This window comes from Falco rusticolus, chromosome 6 (assembly GCF_015220075.1).
Source record: "Falco rusticolus isolate bFalRus1 chromosome 6, bFalRus1.pri, whole genome shotgun sequence".
In the NCBI taxonomy this organism is placed as follows: domain Eukaryota; kingdom Metazoa; phylum Chordata; class Aves; order Falconiformes; family Falconidae; genus Falco; species Falco rusticolus.
Genome location: NC_051192.1, coordinates 66,431,531 through 66,452,185, shown reverse-complemented (window position 1 = coordinate 66,452,185; position 20,655 = coordinate 66,431,531). Strand labels below are relative to the sequence as shown.

Here is a 20,655-nt window from a genome sequence, read left to right as displayed (position 1 = left end):
TGAGAGGCAACAGGGACAAAGTTCAGCACGGGAAAGCCCGATTTATTGAAAAAGAAAAAAAAAAAAATTACTTTCAGGCTGGTCAAACAGTGGAACAGGTTGTGGGAACTCTAACCTTAGAAATACTCAAAACTTGGCTGAACAAAGTCCTGAGCAACCTGCTCCAACTGGATTTGGTCTGAGTCGCAGTTTGGACTAGGTAACACTTGTTATATAGCATTATATATATATATATGTATATATATAACATATAATGATCTTACAATTATGTAATACCTTGTAAAAACTGTATCAGAAAGCATACCGTTTGGCCTCCTATTGGCAGGCTGATTTCCAGAAAGATCAAGCGCTATCACTGTATTGGAATCCAGTCCCTTCTTGACAGTTCAAGTTCAATCATCAGCCAATTTCTTTGCACATATATAACAAAATACTTATATATTTATTTGTATCTGTTCTTTTCAGCTATTTAAAATGATGACTTTGAAGTTTGCAGAGCTAATGAATGTTCAGAAATTCTCAGCAAGGTAGATGAAGTGGATCACACCAAACATCCTGATCAATGAAAGCGACTGTGTACCCGAGATAATACTCCCAGTTTCTATTCCGGGCATCCATCTGCCTCTGCTTTGGAGTTCCCTGTCCCTCCTGAAGGGATGTTGCAGCTGTCTGGGTAGCAGTCAAAGAAACAACTGAGCTTTTAGTACTGTATTCAATAACTTGAAATTGGTGCCATTTCACCCTAACCTGTCAGACTGTATGAGGCAGTTTGCACATTATGTGAACAAAGGAGACATCCTTTCAGTGAGGGCAGGAAGCTCTGATAAGACCATTAAAACTGTTCCAAGCTAAACTACTCTTTCTTGTGCTGGAATCTGAGACTGTATTGAACAGCACTTAAGTAATAATTTCAGCTTCATAAGAACATTCCAAGGTATCATTAAGTACAGCACTTGAAAATGAATTGTGCTTTTTATTGTCACAGGATATGCTCTGGTGTCTTTTCTTACTTTGGCCCTCCTTACTTTCTCCTTAAAGTTAACAAAGGCAGAAAGCCCATGCTTTTGTACAATTTCCCCTTCTGCAACTCCCATAAGATTAGGCAGTGCAAGCTTGGTTTATACTGTAAACATTTCATGAAAGAGTCACTTTAATTTCGCAGTCTAATAGCTGAAGGAATAGTTTCCTAAACAGCTGCGCAGAGTGCTGGAGAGGTTGGAGGTTACAAACAGGGATAAATGGCTGTGCGGCACAATGGCACTGTGTGACTGCATACTGCAGTGTAGAAAACAGCTCGCTTGCCCAGAAACACTTTGCTCACGGTTGGGAATGCAGGCAGAGAGAGAAAGTGCTCCTGCTCTATTATACCTCAGGGCTCAGAGCTCTCATGCACTGCAGAATTAGAAAAGCAGCTTTGAGTGAGAGGCTAACAACTTTGCCTTGCATGATTTTTACAAGAAAAATTGTTTCCTTCTGATTTTTTAAAGCAATACACTTCCTTTTCCAAACTCACTTGGTTTTGCATGGTTATAGCCAAATATCCCTGAGCATCTATTTACTGCTCCTTACTCTGATTTCTAATTCACTTGGTTATTGTTGATACACATCTCGTTTAAACACTGATTAATACTTTCCTCTTTCCAGGCTGGTGAAGAAGAACTATAATTTTCTATTTTCAGAATGAATGTTTACATCTTGTACTCAAAGTCTGACAACATTTTTTTTTAAATATCACTATCCTCGCAAAAATTCCCCCTAATTGTCTGTCCCCTAACAAGGATTTGGGAGAATAATACATGGGGCAGGAACACAGCTGAAACACAAATTATCTGTTTTGATTAGTGCAGAGGTGGTGATACTCAGCTGTATGTGAAATGGAAGAAGAGCATCTTACTAATCTCCTGGCATGAAGTAGAGAGAGGCAGAATTCCACTCTCAGCACCCATTCAACCATAGGAAAACCCCAATTTGAAGATGAATATAGCATCTCAGGAAGGTCAACTGAAAGACTGTGGAACAGGTTAGCCAGAACTACATCTTACAGAAATATCTCCCATAGATCACCACTTCCCTGTACTCATTGTTGTGGACTGTATCTCTGGCATAGAATGTGACCCATTGGCAGCATCTTTAGAAAACACCAATTTCCTTTGTTATGGTGAGGGAAACTTATAAGAAAAAAGTACCTCTTGGATAAATATATTATTCAATACATTAACTTTGAATAGAACATATTTTCATTTACATGAACAGATAAAAAATATGTTGTTCTTAGCCTTAAAGAGAATTCCACCACCTTGAAATAATGGCTTTTAAACTTTAAGATGGAATAAAATTATGTTTTGAGATCATTCTTCATTATATAAGACTTCATATGAAGATATAAAACACATTTGGTGTGTGGTACACTAACATTCACAAGAATTTTTGCAAAAATTTGAGATACTTAGTCCTGACACGTTTACTTATTACACATTTGTAAATCAGTAGCATTTACTCTGGGTTCAGTAGAGTTAATAACAAATTTTGTAAAAATGGAATTAAAATCAGGTAAACTATGGTTAAAACGTTGTATTCTGGAGACAAGTTTTGCATACAAACTGGTAGACAAATGCCTCTCATATGCATTAAATATGACTTATTTTTAGTTTACAGAGATTTATTCTATTAAATAGTAGTCAAACAAAAGTTAAAGAACTTCCTTAGCAACATTTGACTAATACCTTAAAAATACATTTTTCTTCTAAAACTAGTAATGATAGGATACTGTCTATGACAGTATCCACCCACTTTTGTCAAGTGTAGGGAGTGCAAATTCTGCTCATGGGATTATGCATGGTATTTGGCCTTGTAATATTGTTTTCACTCCATTAAAAACATGCTGCGCATGGAAAGCTTTTCACAGTTACAGAACATAATCTCAGATCCAAAGCCAGCTAAAGATGGTGGGAGGTTTTCCACTGACTTTGGATTAGGTCTCAGGACAGAATTAGAACCATTGACAGTCTTTTTCTGTGAATGGGAGTGTTGAGGATTAAAACTTATCTGGCTTTAAAAAAAGTAACAAAAAAAATGCCTAATAATTCTTTTCTTTCAGATCATTCTGAAGTCTGAAGCCACAACAGGTGTATTGTGTGTCATTCAAAAACAAGGCCCTTGCCCCTCCTCCATTACACCTATACTTATGGAACATACTTACGCTTTCCTGACAGGTGTTTCTTGATTAGTGCATCAGAGGGAAACAAATCACCACCTACAATGGTTCCTGGAGAAGCCTTGAGGAGAAACCCATAATCTATAATTTTTTTTTAAATTATTCAGTTCTTTTCATATCAGTTTTTATAATTTGCCAGGTTTTTTCATAATTTGTTTATAACACTTATTCATGGGGAACAAAACCAGCAATTTATCTCTGCAGTGTCCAGTATATCCCACATTTAGAGCTTTTAAATTAAAACTTATTTGTAAAATGCACAGCAGTTAAAATAGCAAATACTGCATTCACTCCCTTTTAAAGAATAACCCTGGTATTTAAGAGAAAAAATATACAAACATTTTAAAGAAAAAAACAAAGACTTTTTTTCATTTTTATGTCTATTGTCTGATATCATGTCTAATTCATGGCTGAATTATAGATTCAGATCATATAGTCAGAAAGTAAATTATATGTTGTTTACTAATTAAACTCTGAATTCAGCATTCAGTAGACTGCATTTAATACAGGTCATTTTAGTTCTTTTAACTATCATCAATTTTTATGAGCAAACAAAAAATCCCTAAGCTCATAGTTTTACAGGCAAAATGAGTTAAGTTGTGATTTTCTACTAAGTCTGCTTTGAAATGCTTTCTGTGTGAATTAAGTATTTAAGCAAAGTGTCAGACTGACTGGGCTAGAAAAAATAGTTCTCTACCTGTGAAAAGAGAGAGAAGAGAAGAGAAGAGAAGAGAAGAGAAGAGAAGAGAAGAGAAGAGAAGAGAAGAGAAGAGAAGAGAAGAGAAGAGAAGAGAAGAGAAAAGAGAAAAGAGAAGAGAAAAAAGAAAAGAAAAGAAAAGAAAAGAAAAGAAAAGAAAAGAAAAGAAAAGAAAAGAAAAGAAAAGAAAAGAAAAGAAAAGAAAAGAAAAGAAAAGAAAAGAAAAGAGAAAAGAAAAAAGAAAAGAGAAGAAAAGAAAAGAAAAGAAAAAAGAAAAGAAAAGAAAAGAAAAGAAAAGAAAAGAAAAGAAAAGAAAAGAAAAGAAAAGAAAGGAAAGAAAAGAAAAGGAAGGAAAAGAAAAGAAAGAAAAGAAAAGAAAAGAAGAAAAGAAAAGAAAAGAAAAGAAAAGAAAAGAAAAGAAAAGAAAAGAAAAGAAAAGAAAAGAAAAGAAAAAAGAAAAGAAAAGAAAAGAAGAGAAAAGAAAAGAAAAGAAAAGAAAACACTATGGCTTGGTTTTCTTATAAACTGTGCCTGTATGACTTGATTCCTTTCCTACTTAATGCAGAAGGAAAGTACTCCAGTATCTAATATCTTTTGAATAAATTATATTTATAGCTCTTTTAAGCTGATTATATGCTTTCATAATGATGTCCCCATTAATTTGCAGTCCAAAAATTTGGAAACTAGATTCCATTCATCTCGGTGTACTGTTAAGTCTAAAGCCTGAAGATGGCATTTTAAATATTCCTCTGATTACTGTACAGCAAATAATGTTAATGAAACTATGTAAATACTATAATTCTGGAAACAGCATCTTAAATATAATTTATTTAGGTTTAATTTTTTTCAAGGGTCTGTCTTTTTTTCCTTTTTACCACTGTCCAAAAAATAATAGCTGACAATAGTAATGTGCTCATACTGCAGTCCTCCTCCACCTTTTTTTTATTACAGAAAACAGATACTGCTGGAGCTGAGTGCAGTGTAAGCACAGTCAAGCATACAAAAATAATTAATGATGGCCAGTGTAAAATACTCCTCAAAATGTAAGGTTGTTTCACACAGTGTACACCAAATGAGCCCATGCTGAAAGAGCACAGTGTCGTTATCTGTGGAAGGATAGAAATCAGCAGACTTTGAAGCAGTGGAAATTCTGTGTGTGTTAGGGTAGAAGAGCAGTTTTTACATGCAGATGAGCAAATGTAAATTCCACTTACTGGGAATACAAAAAATATTGTAAAAGAAGATTATGATGAGGTGTTTATGAGGAGTATGGGATATTTTAGAGATATAAAACATTGATATAGATACTACAGTGCTGCAAAAAACGTGTGCCACATAAAGTCCCAATAGCACCGAGATAAAAATAAAGGGGTGAACTTAACTGCATGGTAAAATCAGACATTACTGTGCAGATACAGACACCAAGTAATTGAGTTAGCAATTGGCCATTCTAAGAAACCAAACAATGCAAGGAATTTTATAACTTCAAAAGATTTAAATAAGGCAATCAAACATGAATGCTAACCCAAGAGAGCAGCTGAGGGCATGTGCCCAGATCATCACTGTTGTATCTTAGCGTACCTCCACTGAAGGCAATGGAGATATGCCAATTTACACCAACTGAGGATCCAGACATTCATATTTAGGACTTTGAGTGACGAAATTACTTTTATTTTGGGGTATATATTAAAGGGTTTTGGCAAGTCTGACCAAACACAGAAAGTGCAAAACACTGCACTTTTAATCCCCTTTTAGTGACTGTGTAGTTTATGCAACTTCCCATGGGGATTGCCTCAGCACTTGGGATATACCACAGCATCATGTTGCAGATCTTTGCGGATCTGGATGGAATGAGCAATTGGTTATGATCTGTTGATTTGAAGCAAAAATGATCAACATCACAATGGGAGTTTGCACAATAACCAAATTGTGCCAAAGAAAAGACCCTTGAATTGAATACGAGCAAATGCCAGGCTGAATGAGGTTAATTATGTAGGACACATTCAATGACAAAGAAGTATGACCAAATCCAAGGAAGGCAGAGGCAACTGTACAAATGGAAAGACTCCAAGACAAGAAGGCCTTAGAGAGATTCATTGGGCATATTACCATAACTAAGCAAATTCATTGATAATTAATGACAATTAAGTGCTCCTCTCAGAATAGCTGCTTAGGGCCTGTACAGAATGGCACTGGAATGACTGACAAGAGGAAAGTTTTGAAAATTAAAATGAACTGTTAAATAAACATTCACACTGAAATATTTGGTGATTAGTGAAGAACTCAGAAACTAAGGGTTGTGTCTTCAAAACTGCCTAAGTTCTTATTGCAGACACTGAATTCCACTTTCAAAGGCATATAGAAGTTGCAGGGATGTGGATGCCCAGCACTTATATTCCTTCTGAAAACAAAGTTTAGACTCTTAAGTCATACAGGTTGTTTTGAAAAATTTACTCTAATTCGGTGAACATTCACCTGCATTTAGACTATTTCAGGTGATAACTAAGTGGCAAGAGATTTTAAATACTGATTAAAATCGAAACGGTAAAAAAGCACAGCTATCAGTATCTTTTGTTTTAAATAATTAAGTATATAAAGAAAGAGGCCATAAACTATTTGGATATTGTAGATGCCACTATGCAAATGAAGCCCTAATTTCAGAGAATTTCATGGCATTGAAAACTGACTAAGGCCCTGATTCTGCAAGGTGCTTCATGCAAACAATTTTGTGCTTGCATGGAACATGTCACAGCATCAGAGGTATTGATATGCAGATGGCTTTTAAGGAGTTTTTTTAGAGAGCACATGCTTTTAAGACTACCTCTTAGTAATGAAAACAATGATGAAGGGTCTTATGTAAACAGAACTCAAGTATTTTCCATTATGGAGACAAAAGTTGACATATTTAAGCGAGAAAAATGGAATGACTCAACCTTACCAGAATCTGAATGAGTTATTCTAACAGAAAAAAACCCCCAGCCACTTCCGTATGTAAAACTTATTGCGACTACAGAGATGAGGTTGCTGCAGATGATGGGTTTCTATACATAGGACAGTATCATAACACCACACAACATGAGGTTGGAAATGCTAGGTATAACCTACAGTGCCCATTTGAGTATTGAGAAGTGCAGGAACAGAGCCCAAGGTGTTCTGTTCTGGCCAGGCATGCATGCTGCCATCAAAGATAAGGTATCCAAGTGGAAATCTGCAATAAATACAGGAAACAAAAATGCAAAAAAAACCCACTGAAACCACATGAGATTCCTAATTTCACTTGGCCCAAGGATCTAGTTGAACAAAACGGGAAAGAATATTCCTTATAGGTGAACTAATATTGGGGACCTATGTTCCTTGGTTTTGTTTTTAATATTTTAAATTAGACTTGCACGCTAACTTGCAATTTAACAACACATTAAAAACCGCAGTTTGTTTTACCGTAACATTGCAGATAAGTTAATAAAACACTATCATTTACAAATGACTCACTAGTAATTTTTAACATTACTCCATCACATCTGGTCCTTACAATCATATTTTCTATATAAGATTTAGCTAAAACATCAAGGAACTATAAAAAGTGTCTGCACGTTCAAAGGATACATACTTAGCAACAAAGGAGTATTTCATTATAACACAAGATTACTTACTAGGTTCAACAACCTCACGATTCAAGAAAAACTGTAATGACAACTTCTATTAAGATTCCCATGTAGAAAAGAAAAAGAGAGAGAGAAGGGGGGGGAAGAGAGGGGGGTGAGGGGAAAGAGGACTTAAAAACTGGGGTAAAAAACTAATAATAATAATGGAAATGGGTATTTCTCTTGCAACAAAGAATAATTTTTTAAGAGAAAAGTGAGGAAAAACTGTATAATGGGTCATAGTTCTTACTGAGTCCTTATAGGACGATAGATGTAATCTTAGCAGGAAAAGGGAAGGGATGGGATGGGAAGGGAAGGCAAGGCAAGGCAAGGGATAAATACTCTAGTGCAGATGAAGCAACAAATGTACACCCAGGTGCCAAACATCAGAAACACCTAAAATGGCAAACACAGGATGTAGGTGGAGAAATCACTTCAGCAGCTAAACAGATTTCTGCAGAAATAACTTGTTTGAGTACCAACAGTGACTGTATATTGGGAAAGCTATCAAGGTTTAAAGAGTATAGGTACTAATCAATGTCCAAGAATAATCTGATTACCTGTCTAAGGAGGGGAATGTTTTTGTGGTGTTTTACTAATACATCCTATCAATTTTTGTTTCTGCATTTTAATTTTGTATTTGTAGAAGGCCTATTTTTTTGCCATATGACTAAAGCAACAAAGGAAATACTACTTTTTTCAGTAATATTTTATTTTATATATTCAACAGAATAAATACAATACAAGACTAAAGCGGGCCTACTACAAAGCTAGAGAGGGACTTTCTACAAGGGCATGTAGCGATAGGACAAGGGGTAATGATTTTAAACTAAAAGAGGGTAGATTTAGATTAGCTATAAGGAAGAAATTATTTACTGTGAGGGTGGTGAGACAACGGAACAGGTTGCCCAGAGAAGCTGTGGATGCCCCATCCCTGGAAGTGTTCCAGATCAGGCTGGATGGGGCTTTGAGCAACCTGGTCTAGTGGAAGGCGTCCCTGCCCATGGCAGCAGGTGGTTGGAGCTAGATGATCTTTAAGGTTCCTGCCAACCCAAACCATTCCATGATTCCATGATTCTATGATTTCTGGGAGGACATCTGTTCTTTCAAGTTGCTAGCTCTTGCTGAGCAAATTGCAGTAAATTTACACCAATAAAAACTGAAGGTTAGAGACTATGCTAACATGGAAGAGTCCCCCTAGAAATATGATCTAAGGATAGCCTTTCTATCCAGAAAAAAAATATACTGCATGGAGTTGTTCTTCCTAGAAGAGTTCTGGTTAACAGGGAGAGCTTCAGAGAAGCTCACTCACTTTTCCACCTGAACTGAATGGAAGACACTGCTAGGATGACACATCTGGGAATAGAGACAAGGATAAAAGGAAGATAAGGGAAAGAGTAGAAGATGACCACTAAGAATATGGAAATTAGCGCAGAGTGACATGGAAAGAAGAAAGATGCACAGAAATTTCAACTCCTACTTCATTGTGCAGGATGTGCAAAAATAGACAAAGCTCATCACTTTATGAAGAGAAGCGGAAAAGAAAAGCTCCCAGGCTTCACTGTAAAGAGGGAAATGAGACTGTACTCCTCCCTGTATGTGCTGTAGGGGAATACCAAAAGATGACCAACAGAGAAAACAATGACATGCAAAATCTACAAGAGACAAGGTGCTCTGGGATTGACGGACTGGACATATTACAACAGCACCAGATAAGTATCCAAACTTGGAGGCACCTGGTTGAATTGCAAATCTTTCTGAGGTTCAGATTCTTTAATATAAACACTAATGAGATTTTCTGGCAGAAAACTGACCCAAAGGAACACGGGTTAATGTTGACAATTTGATAATCCGTAGACCATAGTAGACCAAACTAATACTTAGTTACTTAGGGCCTTAAAAAACATATTGTTATTTTTACATTAAAGTAGCACTAGTAGAAATAAGTTAGCAATTTTCTGGGAGTCTCTGGTACTCAGGTTCTCTGGTCCCCATGTTGGCAGTACACCGATGTTCTCACTGTGCTGTATTTTGGCTGGGATTGATTTACTGGTTATCAATATGTGTCCTTTTAAAAACAATAATTAATTTCAGTTTGGGGGTATGTTTTGTTTTATTTTGAGTAAGACTTAAAGTGCTTAAAAATATTACTTCTTTGCAGTGTTTATAGTTCTACAATGGGATTAAAGTTCTGAAGTAACTGTAACTGTTAGAAAAACTTCCTGTGATAAGGAGTAAATAAAGAAATCTGATAAGGAAAAGCCCCTGGGTAAGATAAAACTGGATTTAACTTATGAATATTTTAATATTGGTAGCTGTCACTGGGTGGGCTATTAATTGCTTTCCCATCACAGTCAGTTTACTCATCAATATAGTGTCCCTAGTTCCTTAAAAATTAGTTGATTTTCAGAGGTAGTATAACCAAAACGTTAATGCTGGATAAATTTGGATTCTTGCCAGATATTAATTTCTTCAGAGATCCTTAAAGCTGCTGACCTCTTTTCTTTCTTTCTTTTTTTTTTTTTTTCCCCAGCAGCAGTAGTTGAGAATTAAAGCTGAAGAAATTCTTCTGTTATTTGGAGATCATTGACCAGGCTGCGTAACTGCTCTGGTCCGCAGACAAACTATGCACAAAGACTCATTTTTCCACTTGGGTTCTGGATGAAGGTGGAAAATCGTACAATCTGCATGGTAAACCTGAGCAATAAGTCTTACAAAAGAGAAGCATGGGCGATAAGGAATAATTATGCTGTCCCTGGAACAATTTAATTGAAAGCTGCAACATTACTATTCTGGGAGCCAGGAAATGTGCATGATGGAAGCTATGGAGCCGCAAGCACCAAAAGGCAATACAGTGAGCATAACTGTCAAGCAGAACAAACTTTTCTGAAACCTTTCCAGATTCTCATATTATTTTAATTATGAATAATATCTGAATATTATTCATTAACACTATTTGAAGTGTCTGCTATTTTATATTTAAGTTGGGGCTTAAAAATAATCTGTGTTAGCAGAATTCCAGTTAGGAAGCTGCATTATACATAACTTGTGTGTGTTGTACAGTACACACAAGGAGGTCATGGATTGGTAAAATGTGATATAAAGGCTTTACCAGCACATATGCAATATTTGCTACATAAGCTATGCACGACAAAGCCATAAAAGATTTTTCCAAACTATGCACTCCAGAAATATGATCCCTATGCTGCATTATCAATACTTCTACCACACTATTAATTGTTCTCAGTACGCCACACATTAAAAAAGTATTTGCCAGAAATTTTACAGAGGTTGAAATCTTTATGGATGACTGCAAACAACTACATTGAAAAACAGAACAGGGAATAGAAGATGAAGAAGGGATGAGAAGAGTACAGATTGGTAGGGACAGGACAAAAGGGATCTCAGCTTGGGACGTAGGCAAAAAAGGTGTATGCATTTCTCTATACAGCCTGGGGCAGAAGCCAAGGTTACTGATTCTCACTACTCTTCCACTGTCAGCAAACATGTATGAAACACACCAGCAGTGTTCCCCGCCTCCTCCTCGTGCCAGTCCATGCAGAGCATTATACCTTCTACTGCTGTTTGCTACCACCGTAGTTCAGGTGACCTATATAGTGGATATCAAAAGTTTCCATGGTGGCTGGTGCCTTGACAGAGAGCCAGTAGGATCCCACGTTATGGGATTTCTGCTGCTTTTCAGCTTGCTCTTTTTAAAAGTAAGGAAATTGCATCCCCAGACCTCACACCAGAAATATAACAGATGTAAACGAAGTACTTCACAGTTTAAAAATTCCAAAATCAAAATCACTTATGTAGCTTTGGTTTAGCTCTTTTGTGAATATGCATTATCATTTACACGATCACATCTTCTTCTATCTTAGACAGAGAAAAAGAGCATAAATGAGAGCTGTATAAGGGATGCTGCCATCCATAGGACTCCTACTTCTCTACTTTCGTATATATGTGAGAAATGTGAAGATACTTTATTTCTCTCTTTGTACCTACTTCAGCAGGATGTAGAGATAGAGGACAATAAAAAAAATAAATGCGATGGAGGCAGGAGGTGGGCTGATTAGACAAGGAGCCTGAGACAAGAAGCAATGTAGAAAAGATGAGGAAGGACAACAGGACAGAGTGAATGGACCAAGTGGAAGCTGGGACTTATCAGAGTTTCAGGGGAGGAGAAAGGATAGTCTCATGGCTGTTCTGGAACATTGGACTCTGTCCCGCTTTTTCTGTAGAGTTCATCCCTTTTCACAAAAGATCACTTATCATGTAGGACTGCTGACTTCCCACAGCTCCAAGCAAATTCGATGGATACTTGGCTTTGAACATATACAGTTCTCTACAACGTGAAAAGCTCTGACAAATGCAGTCCTAAAATTTTCAAACTGAGCAATCAAAATTATATGTTTATATTTTCTGGTTTAAAATGGGAATAATACCAACCCTGACTTACTTCAGAGTACAACTGCAGATGAAAAAAAAAAAATTCCTCTCTAACAAAGAGAAATCAATTAGGAAACACTCATATGCAATGGTAGTGAGAAATGTGTGAGTGAATTAGTAGTTATGTCTTGAGAGTACAGTTTGAGAAAAGTGCAGTGAATAACAGAAAGGGCCACACATGGGATAATAAAGAAAACAGAAGAAATTCATTAGTTGCTTATGTAGTGATTACTGTCTGCCTGGTGCAACAAATTACTTTCTTATCCTATGGAAAAATATATGATTAGAAAACGAAGGATTGCTTTGTAATGAAAATTCAAAACAGAACTAAGTTAAGTTAGCCTGCTTAAAATTCTAGCATTTCCTAACTTTTGAATTCGCTTAACAGAGTTTTTATATGTTGAATAGATATTATAAAAACTAAACTATTATAACAAGCTAAATAAATAATGTATGCTAAGTAAATAATAGATACTAAACCTAAAAATATAACTTCAAATATAATTTAATCTTGTTCTCTTTGCTTAGAGAAAACTTCAAATAGGTAGAAACAATGGCATGAGATAGGAGCGGAGTCTTGAATTTAAGTGATTTATATTTTTTTTTCCTTCATCTCTATTAGTTAGCCTTGACTGCAGATGCTTGAGAAAGGCAGAGGAGATGGGGCAATTCAGGAACATCTTCTGAACACAACTTTTTAAAGGGTTAGAGCAGCAAAGTACGTGCTTAAGGTATTACTCATGCTGCCCCAAGAGTCTTGTCTGTGTTTTCCTTATGCAATTACATTTCCTTGAACTTCTAACACTTGATGCATCCCAACCCCAAATCCAGGTCCAAATCTGAGTTTCTCTGGGGTTATGTGCCCATGTCTTACTTTGCTTATACTTACATATTTTCGCTGATCTCAGTTACATCCCTTCCCTTGCGTATCACATATCCCCCTCGCAGCATATACCAGCATGGTCTAAACTGGTAGTTTCAAAACATTACTGTTGATTTATTTTGGGCGGGAAATAAACTGCAAATTTTGTACCTGTTGTTTGCATCTAGTGACTAGAGTAGCTAAGACTAGAGAGCAATCTCACTTTAGCAGCTTTCTCATGCTTCCCATGATTTACATCAAAGTTTGTGGGCTTTTTTTCATCAGGGTATATACTGAACTCAAGACATTATTTAAGGCACTCGTGTGGTAAAGACAGAATACTGCTTAACATGGCAGCATAAGCTATCCATTCATACCTCCTCTACCCAACTTTTCCTTGTTACTTGTGAACATCTTTCCATGTTAACCATAGTACCAACTCAGGAGTACCACTATCTCATAGCACTAAAAAATGCTACAGTTCTTTCACATACAGAGTTGCAGTCGAGCATATGGTGCAGGAAGACAGATCAAAGCTAAGTGTCTCATGATTCTCTAACTTTCATTGCTCACAATTGCCACTCCAAAGAACTGAAAGGAATTTTAAAGAATGCATTTTAAGAAGGGCAATAACTAAACACTAAAAACATAGTCAAATGAGAAAGTGCATTAAGCTGATAACAGTGATACAAACCTGGGGAAAATTATGCAAACATTAGGGAAAAACAAATTGTTTTCTCTTCCCACTGATCTATATCTGAGAAACTACAGCACTTTACTGGTTGTGCAATCAGAAGTATTCCATCAGTCTAATCGCATGAGAATTTTCTGTTCTAACTAGCAAACTCAAACATTCAGAAAAAAAATTGAATAGGAATTCAAACATTTAGATGAAATTCCAGAAGTTCTGATTTTTGTCCATCCCTATCACCTAATGAATACACAAAAGGAAATATTATGTCAACAGACATGTATAGAGCCAGCCTGCATGGAATTTTTAGACTTCAAAGCATGTTCCAAGTGGGATCAGCCCCTTCTGCAGCAGCTCTCCAGACAGCATTTCTAATTTCTCATACAACTATACAGAATTTGCAGACAAATAAATATTTATAAAGAAAATATTTGTTCTTTATATCTTACTTGAGTTCTTGTGAGCTTGTGGCCAGCATACTTCGAATGCTTTTGTCAGCCAAGGGACAGCCAGATAAACTGCAAGACATGGCAGGACATACAAGTGAGTTAATCTTCTCATTAACTGAACACTCCCAAACAAACACAACATAAAAATTAAAAAGTAAAAGTTTGTAATGCAGAAAAGCGATGGGGCAAGTGCTGTAATATTGAATTTTGTAATATAGTTAACCCTCTGAATATATTTAGGTATCAATGTTACTTCCAAGATTACATACTGTAAATGTTCTTTTTTGTTTGATTGTTTCTCTATGAACTAGCAAAATGTAACAAAAAATATTTGAGATTCCTGGGTTAACTACTTAAATGCTTAAGAATACTTTGGAAATTTTAGTAATCTATTTAAAAATAAAAGACGTTTATACAACACACAAATTAGCATGCTTTTAAGATCAACATATATTACTCAAAGGGTTAACACATAGTTCAACGTTTTACTTTGACAGCATTGTTGAGGTAAGCTGAAAACAATAAATTGAAAAGACAGAATCCACCATGAAAAAAATGAAGTCACACCTTCTATGTGAGGCGTAATTACCAGTCACATGACCACTCCCATCACACCCTGGTGTTGGACATCTGCCACCAAACAAAAACAAAAACAGCCAAAATAGTAAGTATGTTTAAAAAAAAACTTTTAAAAGTTTCATTGTTTCCAGTTTAGCTGCAATGACTGCAAGGGGTTTTAAGCATCCTAATCGAAAAGCTGCAAAATGAACAGGTTTAAATGAAAATGGCGTCTCAATACAATATAGCATCATTAAGAACAAGCAAATACACGTTAGCTTATCACTTTACTTAACTGGCAGTTTGAAACATTTATATGCTGCAAATGTTGCATGCTCATACTGCAAGGCGTATATGTACTCGTTTGTTTAAAAAAAGACAAAGAGAGAGAAGGTTAAAAGGAGAAAAATAATTTCACCTCACATTATGCTTACGTTATTAAATCCTTTTTGCTCTCTTTGCATTGAGGGTATTTGGGTTTAGGGCTTGGGATTGTAACTTCACCAGGATACCTTCTTTCTTCGAGCGCCTCTTGGAAAGGATCCAAATCTTCTGGCTATAGGCAAACATATATGCATTAGTTTCAGCTAGGTGAGGTTACAACTTACACAAAATAGTGCAAGGCAGAGTTATCTGATCCTATCTCCTTCTGTGTCCTATTCTGCCAGAGAAAATGAATATAATTATCTTATAATTGTTTACCTATTAAATCTTTAAATAATATTTGGATATTTCGATGAAGACTTCACAATATGTGGAATATATAGTTTATTTAACTAGAAAAGAAAAAAAAAAAGGCAAAACACAGCTTTTTATATAGCTGTCATATTATTCTGCTTTAAAGGAATCAGTATTTTTTCCTAAAGTCGCTGCAAAACAGAAGAAAGGGAAAAAAGATGACTAAATGCAGTATCTTATGAATCAAAAAGCCATCTTAAATAACATTTTTAACAGTTTAGAACATGTCAAAAATGAAGCAGGAGCATTCTTACATCTACACACAGAATCAATCTGGAGCAAACCTCAACGGATCTGTCTGGCAAAATAGAATTATATAATTTGTATATATAACTATTGTTACTTTGTATTAACCATGATATTGTATTAACTACTGTATTATTCTTGTATTTGTACTGCATTTACTAATTTTTATTATATAACTTTACTGATACATTCAGAAACTCAAACTATTTCAGCAATGGAGTGGCTGTATGCACTGATTTAGCAATTCCTGCAGATGGTGCTATAAACACCACAGTAGAAACAGAGTTCTGCTTGGTCTGAAAAAAACAGGTTTTCCTCACATTCCCTTGATAGTGACAGATTTCCTCCTAACTTCAGTGAAATTAATAGCAAAACTGTAATTAACACTAAAGCTAGAATGCATTCAGTGTATCTAGTGAAAATGCCACTTTGTTATATATTTTAAAGTTACTGAAAATAGTTTTGTTTTAATTAAAATCGGTAAGATCTGTGCTACACAAAAATGATTAACCTAATCTTTTATTATAAACAAGAAAAAAACAGAGAACCATCTCTAGAAGTCTCCAAACAGCTAAATTCCATTGAGTGCAAGACTGTAAACTGCACAGTGGATAAGGGTTAAAACCTGATGAACAAAAGCAGTGGCATTGAACCTTCCCAGCAGACCTCTTCAGTTTCCTAGCTATTCTAAGTTTTGAAAAGTAAAATAAATTCACTAACATATTTTCTTTATTTGCCTCTCATGTTTAAAGGGTCTTGCTGTTGTCTTGGTATAATGAATTGAAAAGTAACATTGATTTCTAATACCCTGTCTTTGTATTCTTGAAAGTATTTCATTAGTACAGGCCCTTCCACACACAGGGCTATCAGGAGTGTATATGTAACGTAGAAGATTAGCTGGAATAGTTGAAAGCTTACATTATATTCTGCTGCTTTTGTTTAAATTGATTTCTAAGTAATACATGCTTTCAGATACTCAGCACTTCATTTATCGTTTTCAAATTCAGGAGAATATCTTGTCTTGAGAGCTGATTATCCCAGTATTGCACAGTTATGTCAACTTGCTTAGAGAGAGTAATGTAATCTGGATATAGTGAAACATCCTTACTGCAGAAAGTATTTGTTAACAAGATGATGCTGTTAGAAAACATGATTCACATTCATGGTTCAAATGTTGTCTTACGGAACTTAGTCACAGATCAGATGTGTGCCAGCATGACATAGTCCTAAAGATTAACTAGCAGAAAGTCCTTTTTTTTTTTTTTTTTGTAGAAAACCACCATTTTTATCACATATTAATTTTGTTTCCTCTTTCCCTCCAAATTTCAGAAATTTAATGAATTACCAAAATTAGATTGCAACAAGAACTAATAGATGAAAAAGACATACATTAATCTCTTTGGAATCATCTTCATCTATCCTACTGGGCTTCATTTTAGTGTAGTCCACTGGCAAGTCCCAGCAGTCACCCTCGTTCAGCTGGTAACACCGGTTATTCATCACGGCTTGCCGTTGCGGGGACATTGGCTCCAGTGGTGTCAAAATGGTACAGCAACCATCTCGCTGCCTCTGCTTATTCATGCTCAGATCCAACGTCCCATTTTCATCGACTTCCATATCAGGATTCTGTCAAAACAAGAAAAATATAGTTAATTCGGCTTCACACTAGCAAACTGTTCCCTCTTCTTCAATCTGATTGCCTAGCAGAATGATAAAACGCCTTTCCATTCCTGTATAGATTGTAAGCATTGAGCCCCCTCCCACACATAGCATGATGCTGTTACACAACATTAATGCTGTTAAAGTAGGTTTCTTCCTGAATGGCTAATCTGATGTTTGGGGGAAGAAGGGGGAGTCTTCGGTATTCCTCCTGCCACCCTGCACACAGGTGCAAAATTTGGAATAAAAAGAAGAAATCTCTAAAGGTATTTTCTTGTCGTTTTTATGTTCTTGATTTATTCTGTGACAGGTGAGTATCTATGAGTTAACAGCTGCATAATTCTTGTTTCCAGTCCTGACACCTGTCTGGGTGATTAGAGTAACAGAACCCAACTAGCATCAAATGATCTTTGTTTATTTAACATTAAGAAGTCAATGCTTGAATAGATAATGTCAGAAAATTAAACAGGGAGGTAGGATACCAAAACAAGTTCTTTTGGACACCATTTGCTAATGAAGAAATAAATATAAATTTCACATTTCCTTTCCTGCAGCTGTAAATATATTAATATCTCATATATTTGTCTTTATAATCAATACATTCAGGTAGCACAATAGTTGCAACAATAGTTGGTCCAATTTCTGCAGCAACTGAGGCACTGTGAAAAATAGGGTAAGTATGGGCTCTCACTTTTTCTTTTATAGATACAGACAAGGGTTGTCTATTATATTAGATGAGGGGAAATAAGATATCTTAAAATGAAAACAAATTTTAAAAAGCTAAGGACACATAAAATAAAAATGCCCACAGAGAATCCCTCATCTTTTTAAAAATGAAATGCTCCATGAGAAATTTGGTTTCAAAACTGATGTGAATGTGACTGACTCCTCATACGTCTGGCGAGTTTCTCTGCTCTTGAGTAACAACAGAGCTGCAGGAAAGCACTGTGAATGCAAATCTCTCTCTCCAAATTACTGCCTTTTGTCAGAGAATATATCTAATTGCTGCTATCCTGCTAATTTAATTTAGAAAATACTTGTTTATCTTCCTACAATTCATTCCTCCAGACTCAATATAAGGTGACACATTAGGAAAGAGGCCCCTTCTGGTTTTCATACAGAAGATTTTTAGTATTTAATTCCAACTTTTTCCATCGTGTTGATACAGGGAACAACTGCATTTATTCACGTGCCAGAAAGAGATTTCCCTGTTGAAAAGTATTAAATAAATTAATATAAAAAGCAGCAAATGCTTTTCAAATGAAAACAAAGTCACCAGCCATTCTGGCTTAAATCATGATTATTATTAATACCTACTCCTGTGGGTTTAGTTTGTTATGAATGATCAAGGGGCTTTACACGATGAGGGAAGAAAACCTTTCTCTATATGTAGAAGAACAGAACATGTCTGCCAGCTCGAAAGCTCTTCTATAAGCACAATAAAAACCTTTCCTCTGCACTGCATCTGTCTACTTGCCATCTAGTGGTCTTCTATAGGTAGCACCGTACTGTTTGCTGGTGCATGTTAAATACTAATTTCTTAACAGCTTTCTGAGTGGAGACTTAAAAGTTTATAATGAAAAAAAAAATCTTTTCGTAAATCTTTAATAAATATTAATAATTCACTGTTTTTCTTAATATCTAAAGCTTAACAACAAAAGATTTTATTTGTATAGCCATTTCATAACATAGTGAAGCTCTATGAACATATAGAACATTAGTGACCCCGCACTACTGTTAAACACATTAAAGTCACCTGTACTAGAGGATTTGTTCATTTCAAATGTATTAGGCAGAGACTTAAGAACTTTGATATCACAGACAGACAAGAAATTATAACATACTAGTAGCATAGATTTCTTTGTGCTAGATCTTTAATCTTAGGTCCCATTTCTGACTTTTAAATGAAAATACATTGCTAAATCTTAATCCTTTCACGAAATGTTTGAATCAGACTGTGTTTAGCAAAAAAATCAGTATTGCAATTAATACAACTTGAGCAATCCAAACATCTTTCATAATTATAGATCTCACTAGTAAAAGACAAATTAAAAAAAGGAGCACATGCTATCAGTATCATCAGTTGGTATTGCGATCAGGATTTCCCAAGATACTTGTGAGCAATTTACGTCTTTTTTTTTTTTTTTTTCCCCTCCCTGCTTCAGCAGAGCCACCAGATTATGTTGATTTTGACAAAAAGGGAAAGAAAAAAGAAAAAAAAAAAAAAAAAGCAAGATGTACTATTCTTCTATCAGGGCCACAGAGCAAGTGCAGTAAAGAGAAATCTTCATCAACAAACAGAATTACTAATTTTTACCCTCGCACAGAGATCCTGAGGCTTAGTGGAGAGGTTCTGAGGCATCTCCCTGCAGCGAGTGGAGAGATTCAGAATAGCAGTAGCAGCCATGTGCGCTGCCTCCATGTCATGAGTATAGTCAAAGCTGCTCTTGCTGCAGGTACTGCTGGCACTGCTGCCTCCACCACAACTCATATTGCTGCTGCTGCTAGGGGCATAACTGCTTGTTGTGCTGCTGGTTGGACTTGAATTCTTACAGTAGCGTTTAGCTGTGGGAAGAAATATGACAAGGATGACTCAAAAGAATGAACATTCTGCCTAAGTGAAGAGAAAAACAAACTGCTGGAGGTGAAATTTATAATGAGCAACAGTAACTGATGCCAAAAATAAAGCCCACAATAAGAATGATGGCTGTATTTCTTGATTTCTGTCTGTGACTTCTATATGCTACATATGTGATTTTACATGAAATAACCTCCTGTAAAAATATGCATGATGTGATCATGAATCGTTCTGACAAACAGGCTGGATTTAGAAAACAATAAAAACATAGAAACACTGCTTTTACCCCACATATATAGTCAGACAGAAGGTAGGATCTGCTTAGCTCATTCATTTTTATTAATAAGGGCCAACATAACACTACGGGACCTTTTCCTGTTTACCTAAGTCAAGGGTTATTTAAGGCCTAGACCCCCCCAGCTGCTCGGGATCAAGCCCCCTGTGAGGCTGTGAGGCTTGGTCTCTGGGCCACAGTGCTACCCGCATGTCAGCAGACACCCCGTGCTTCCTAAAAGGTTTCCTCTTACATCACAGGCAAATATCACAACACTGGCCATCAGAAAGGAGAGGAACGGGACGGAATAAGAAAGGTGGTGGTCACACGTGAGTTTTACCATGCCTTGCACAAAGGCAGGAGCAGTAGCTGTATAAACGGAAACAGATACAAATGAAGCATCCCCACCTTCAAATAACCCAAGTGCCTACAACCCTTTGTAGAAACAGCAAGGACGGAAGGCGCCCATTGCCGCTCACCCCGCGGAGAGCAGCACTCAGCTGCACTCGGACCGACCTCTGCGACCAGGTGCGGGAGAGCCGAGGCGCTGACAGCGCTCACATCCAGCCCATCCCGACACAGTGCAGCGCTGTCGC

General features: G+C 36.2%; 1 protein-coding gene across 11 annotated transcripts in view; it reads right to left on the bottom strand.

Moving 5' to 3' along the window:
• Nucleotides 1-20,655, bottom strand: part of MYT1L (myelin transcription factor 1 like) — a 305,846-nt gene that overhangs the window by 44,733 nt on the left and 240,458 nt on the right. For 7 of the 11 annotated variants that reach the window (XM_037392857.1, XM_037392856.1, XM_037392858.1 and 4 more), the window contains 5 exons: nt 19,525-19,772; nt 16,938-17,174; nt 14,999-15,120; nt 14,574-14,636; nt 14,007-14,075 (listed from right to left, as the gene is read on the bottom strand). In XM_037392857.1, coding sequence (XP_037248754.1) covers nt 14,007-14,075; nt 14,574-14,636; nt 14,999-15,120; nt 16,938-17,174; nt 19,525-19,772 — 739 coding nt within the window. The remainder of the gene's footprint in view (nt 1-14,006; nt 14,076-14,573; nt 14,637-14,998; nt 15,121-16,937; nt 17,175-19,524; nt 19,773-20,655) is intronic. The other 4 variants (XM_037392860.1, XM_037392861.1, XM_037392862.1 and 1 more) reach the window with 1 other exon arrangement.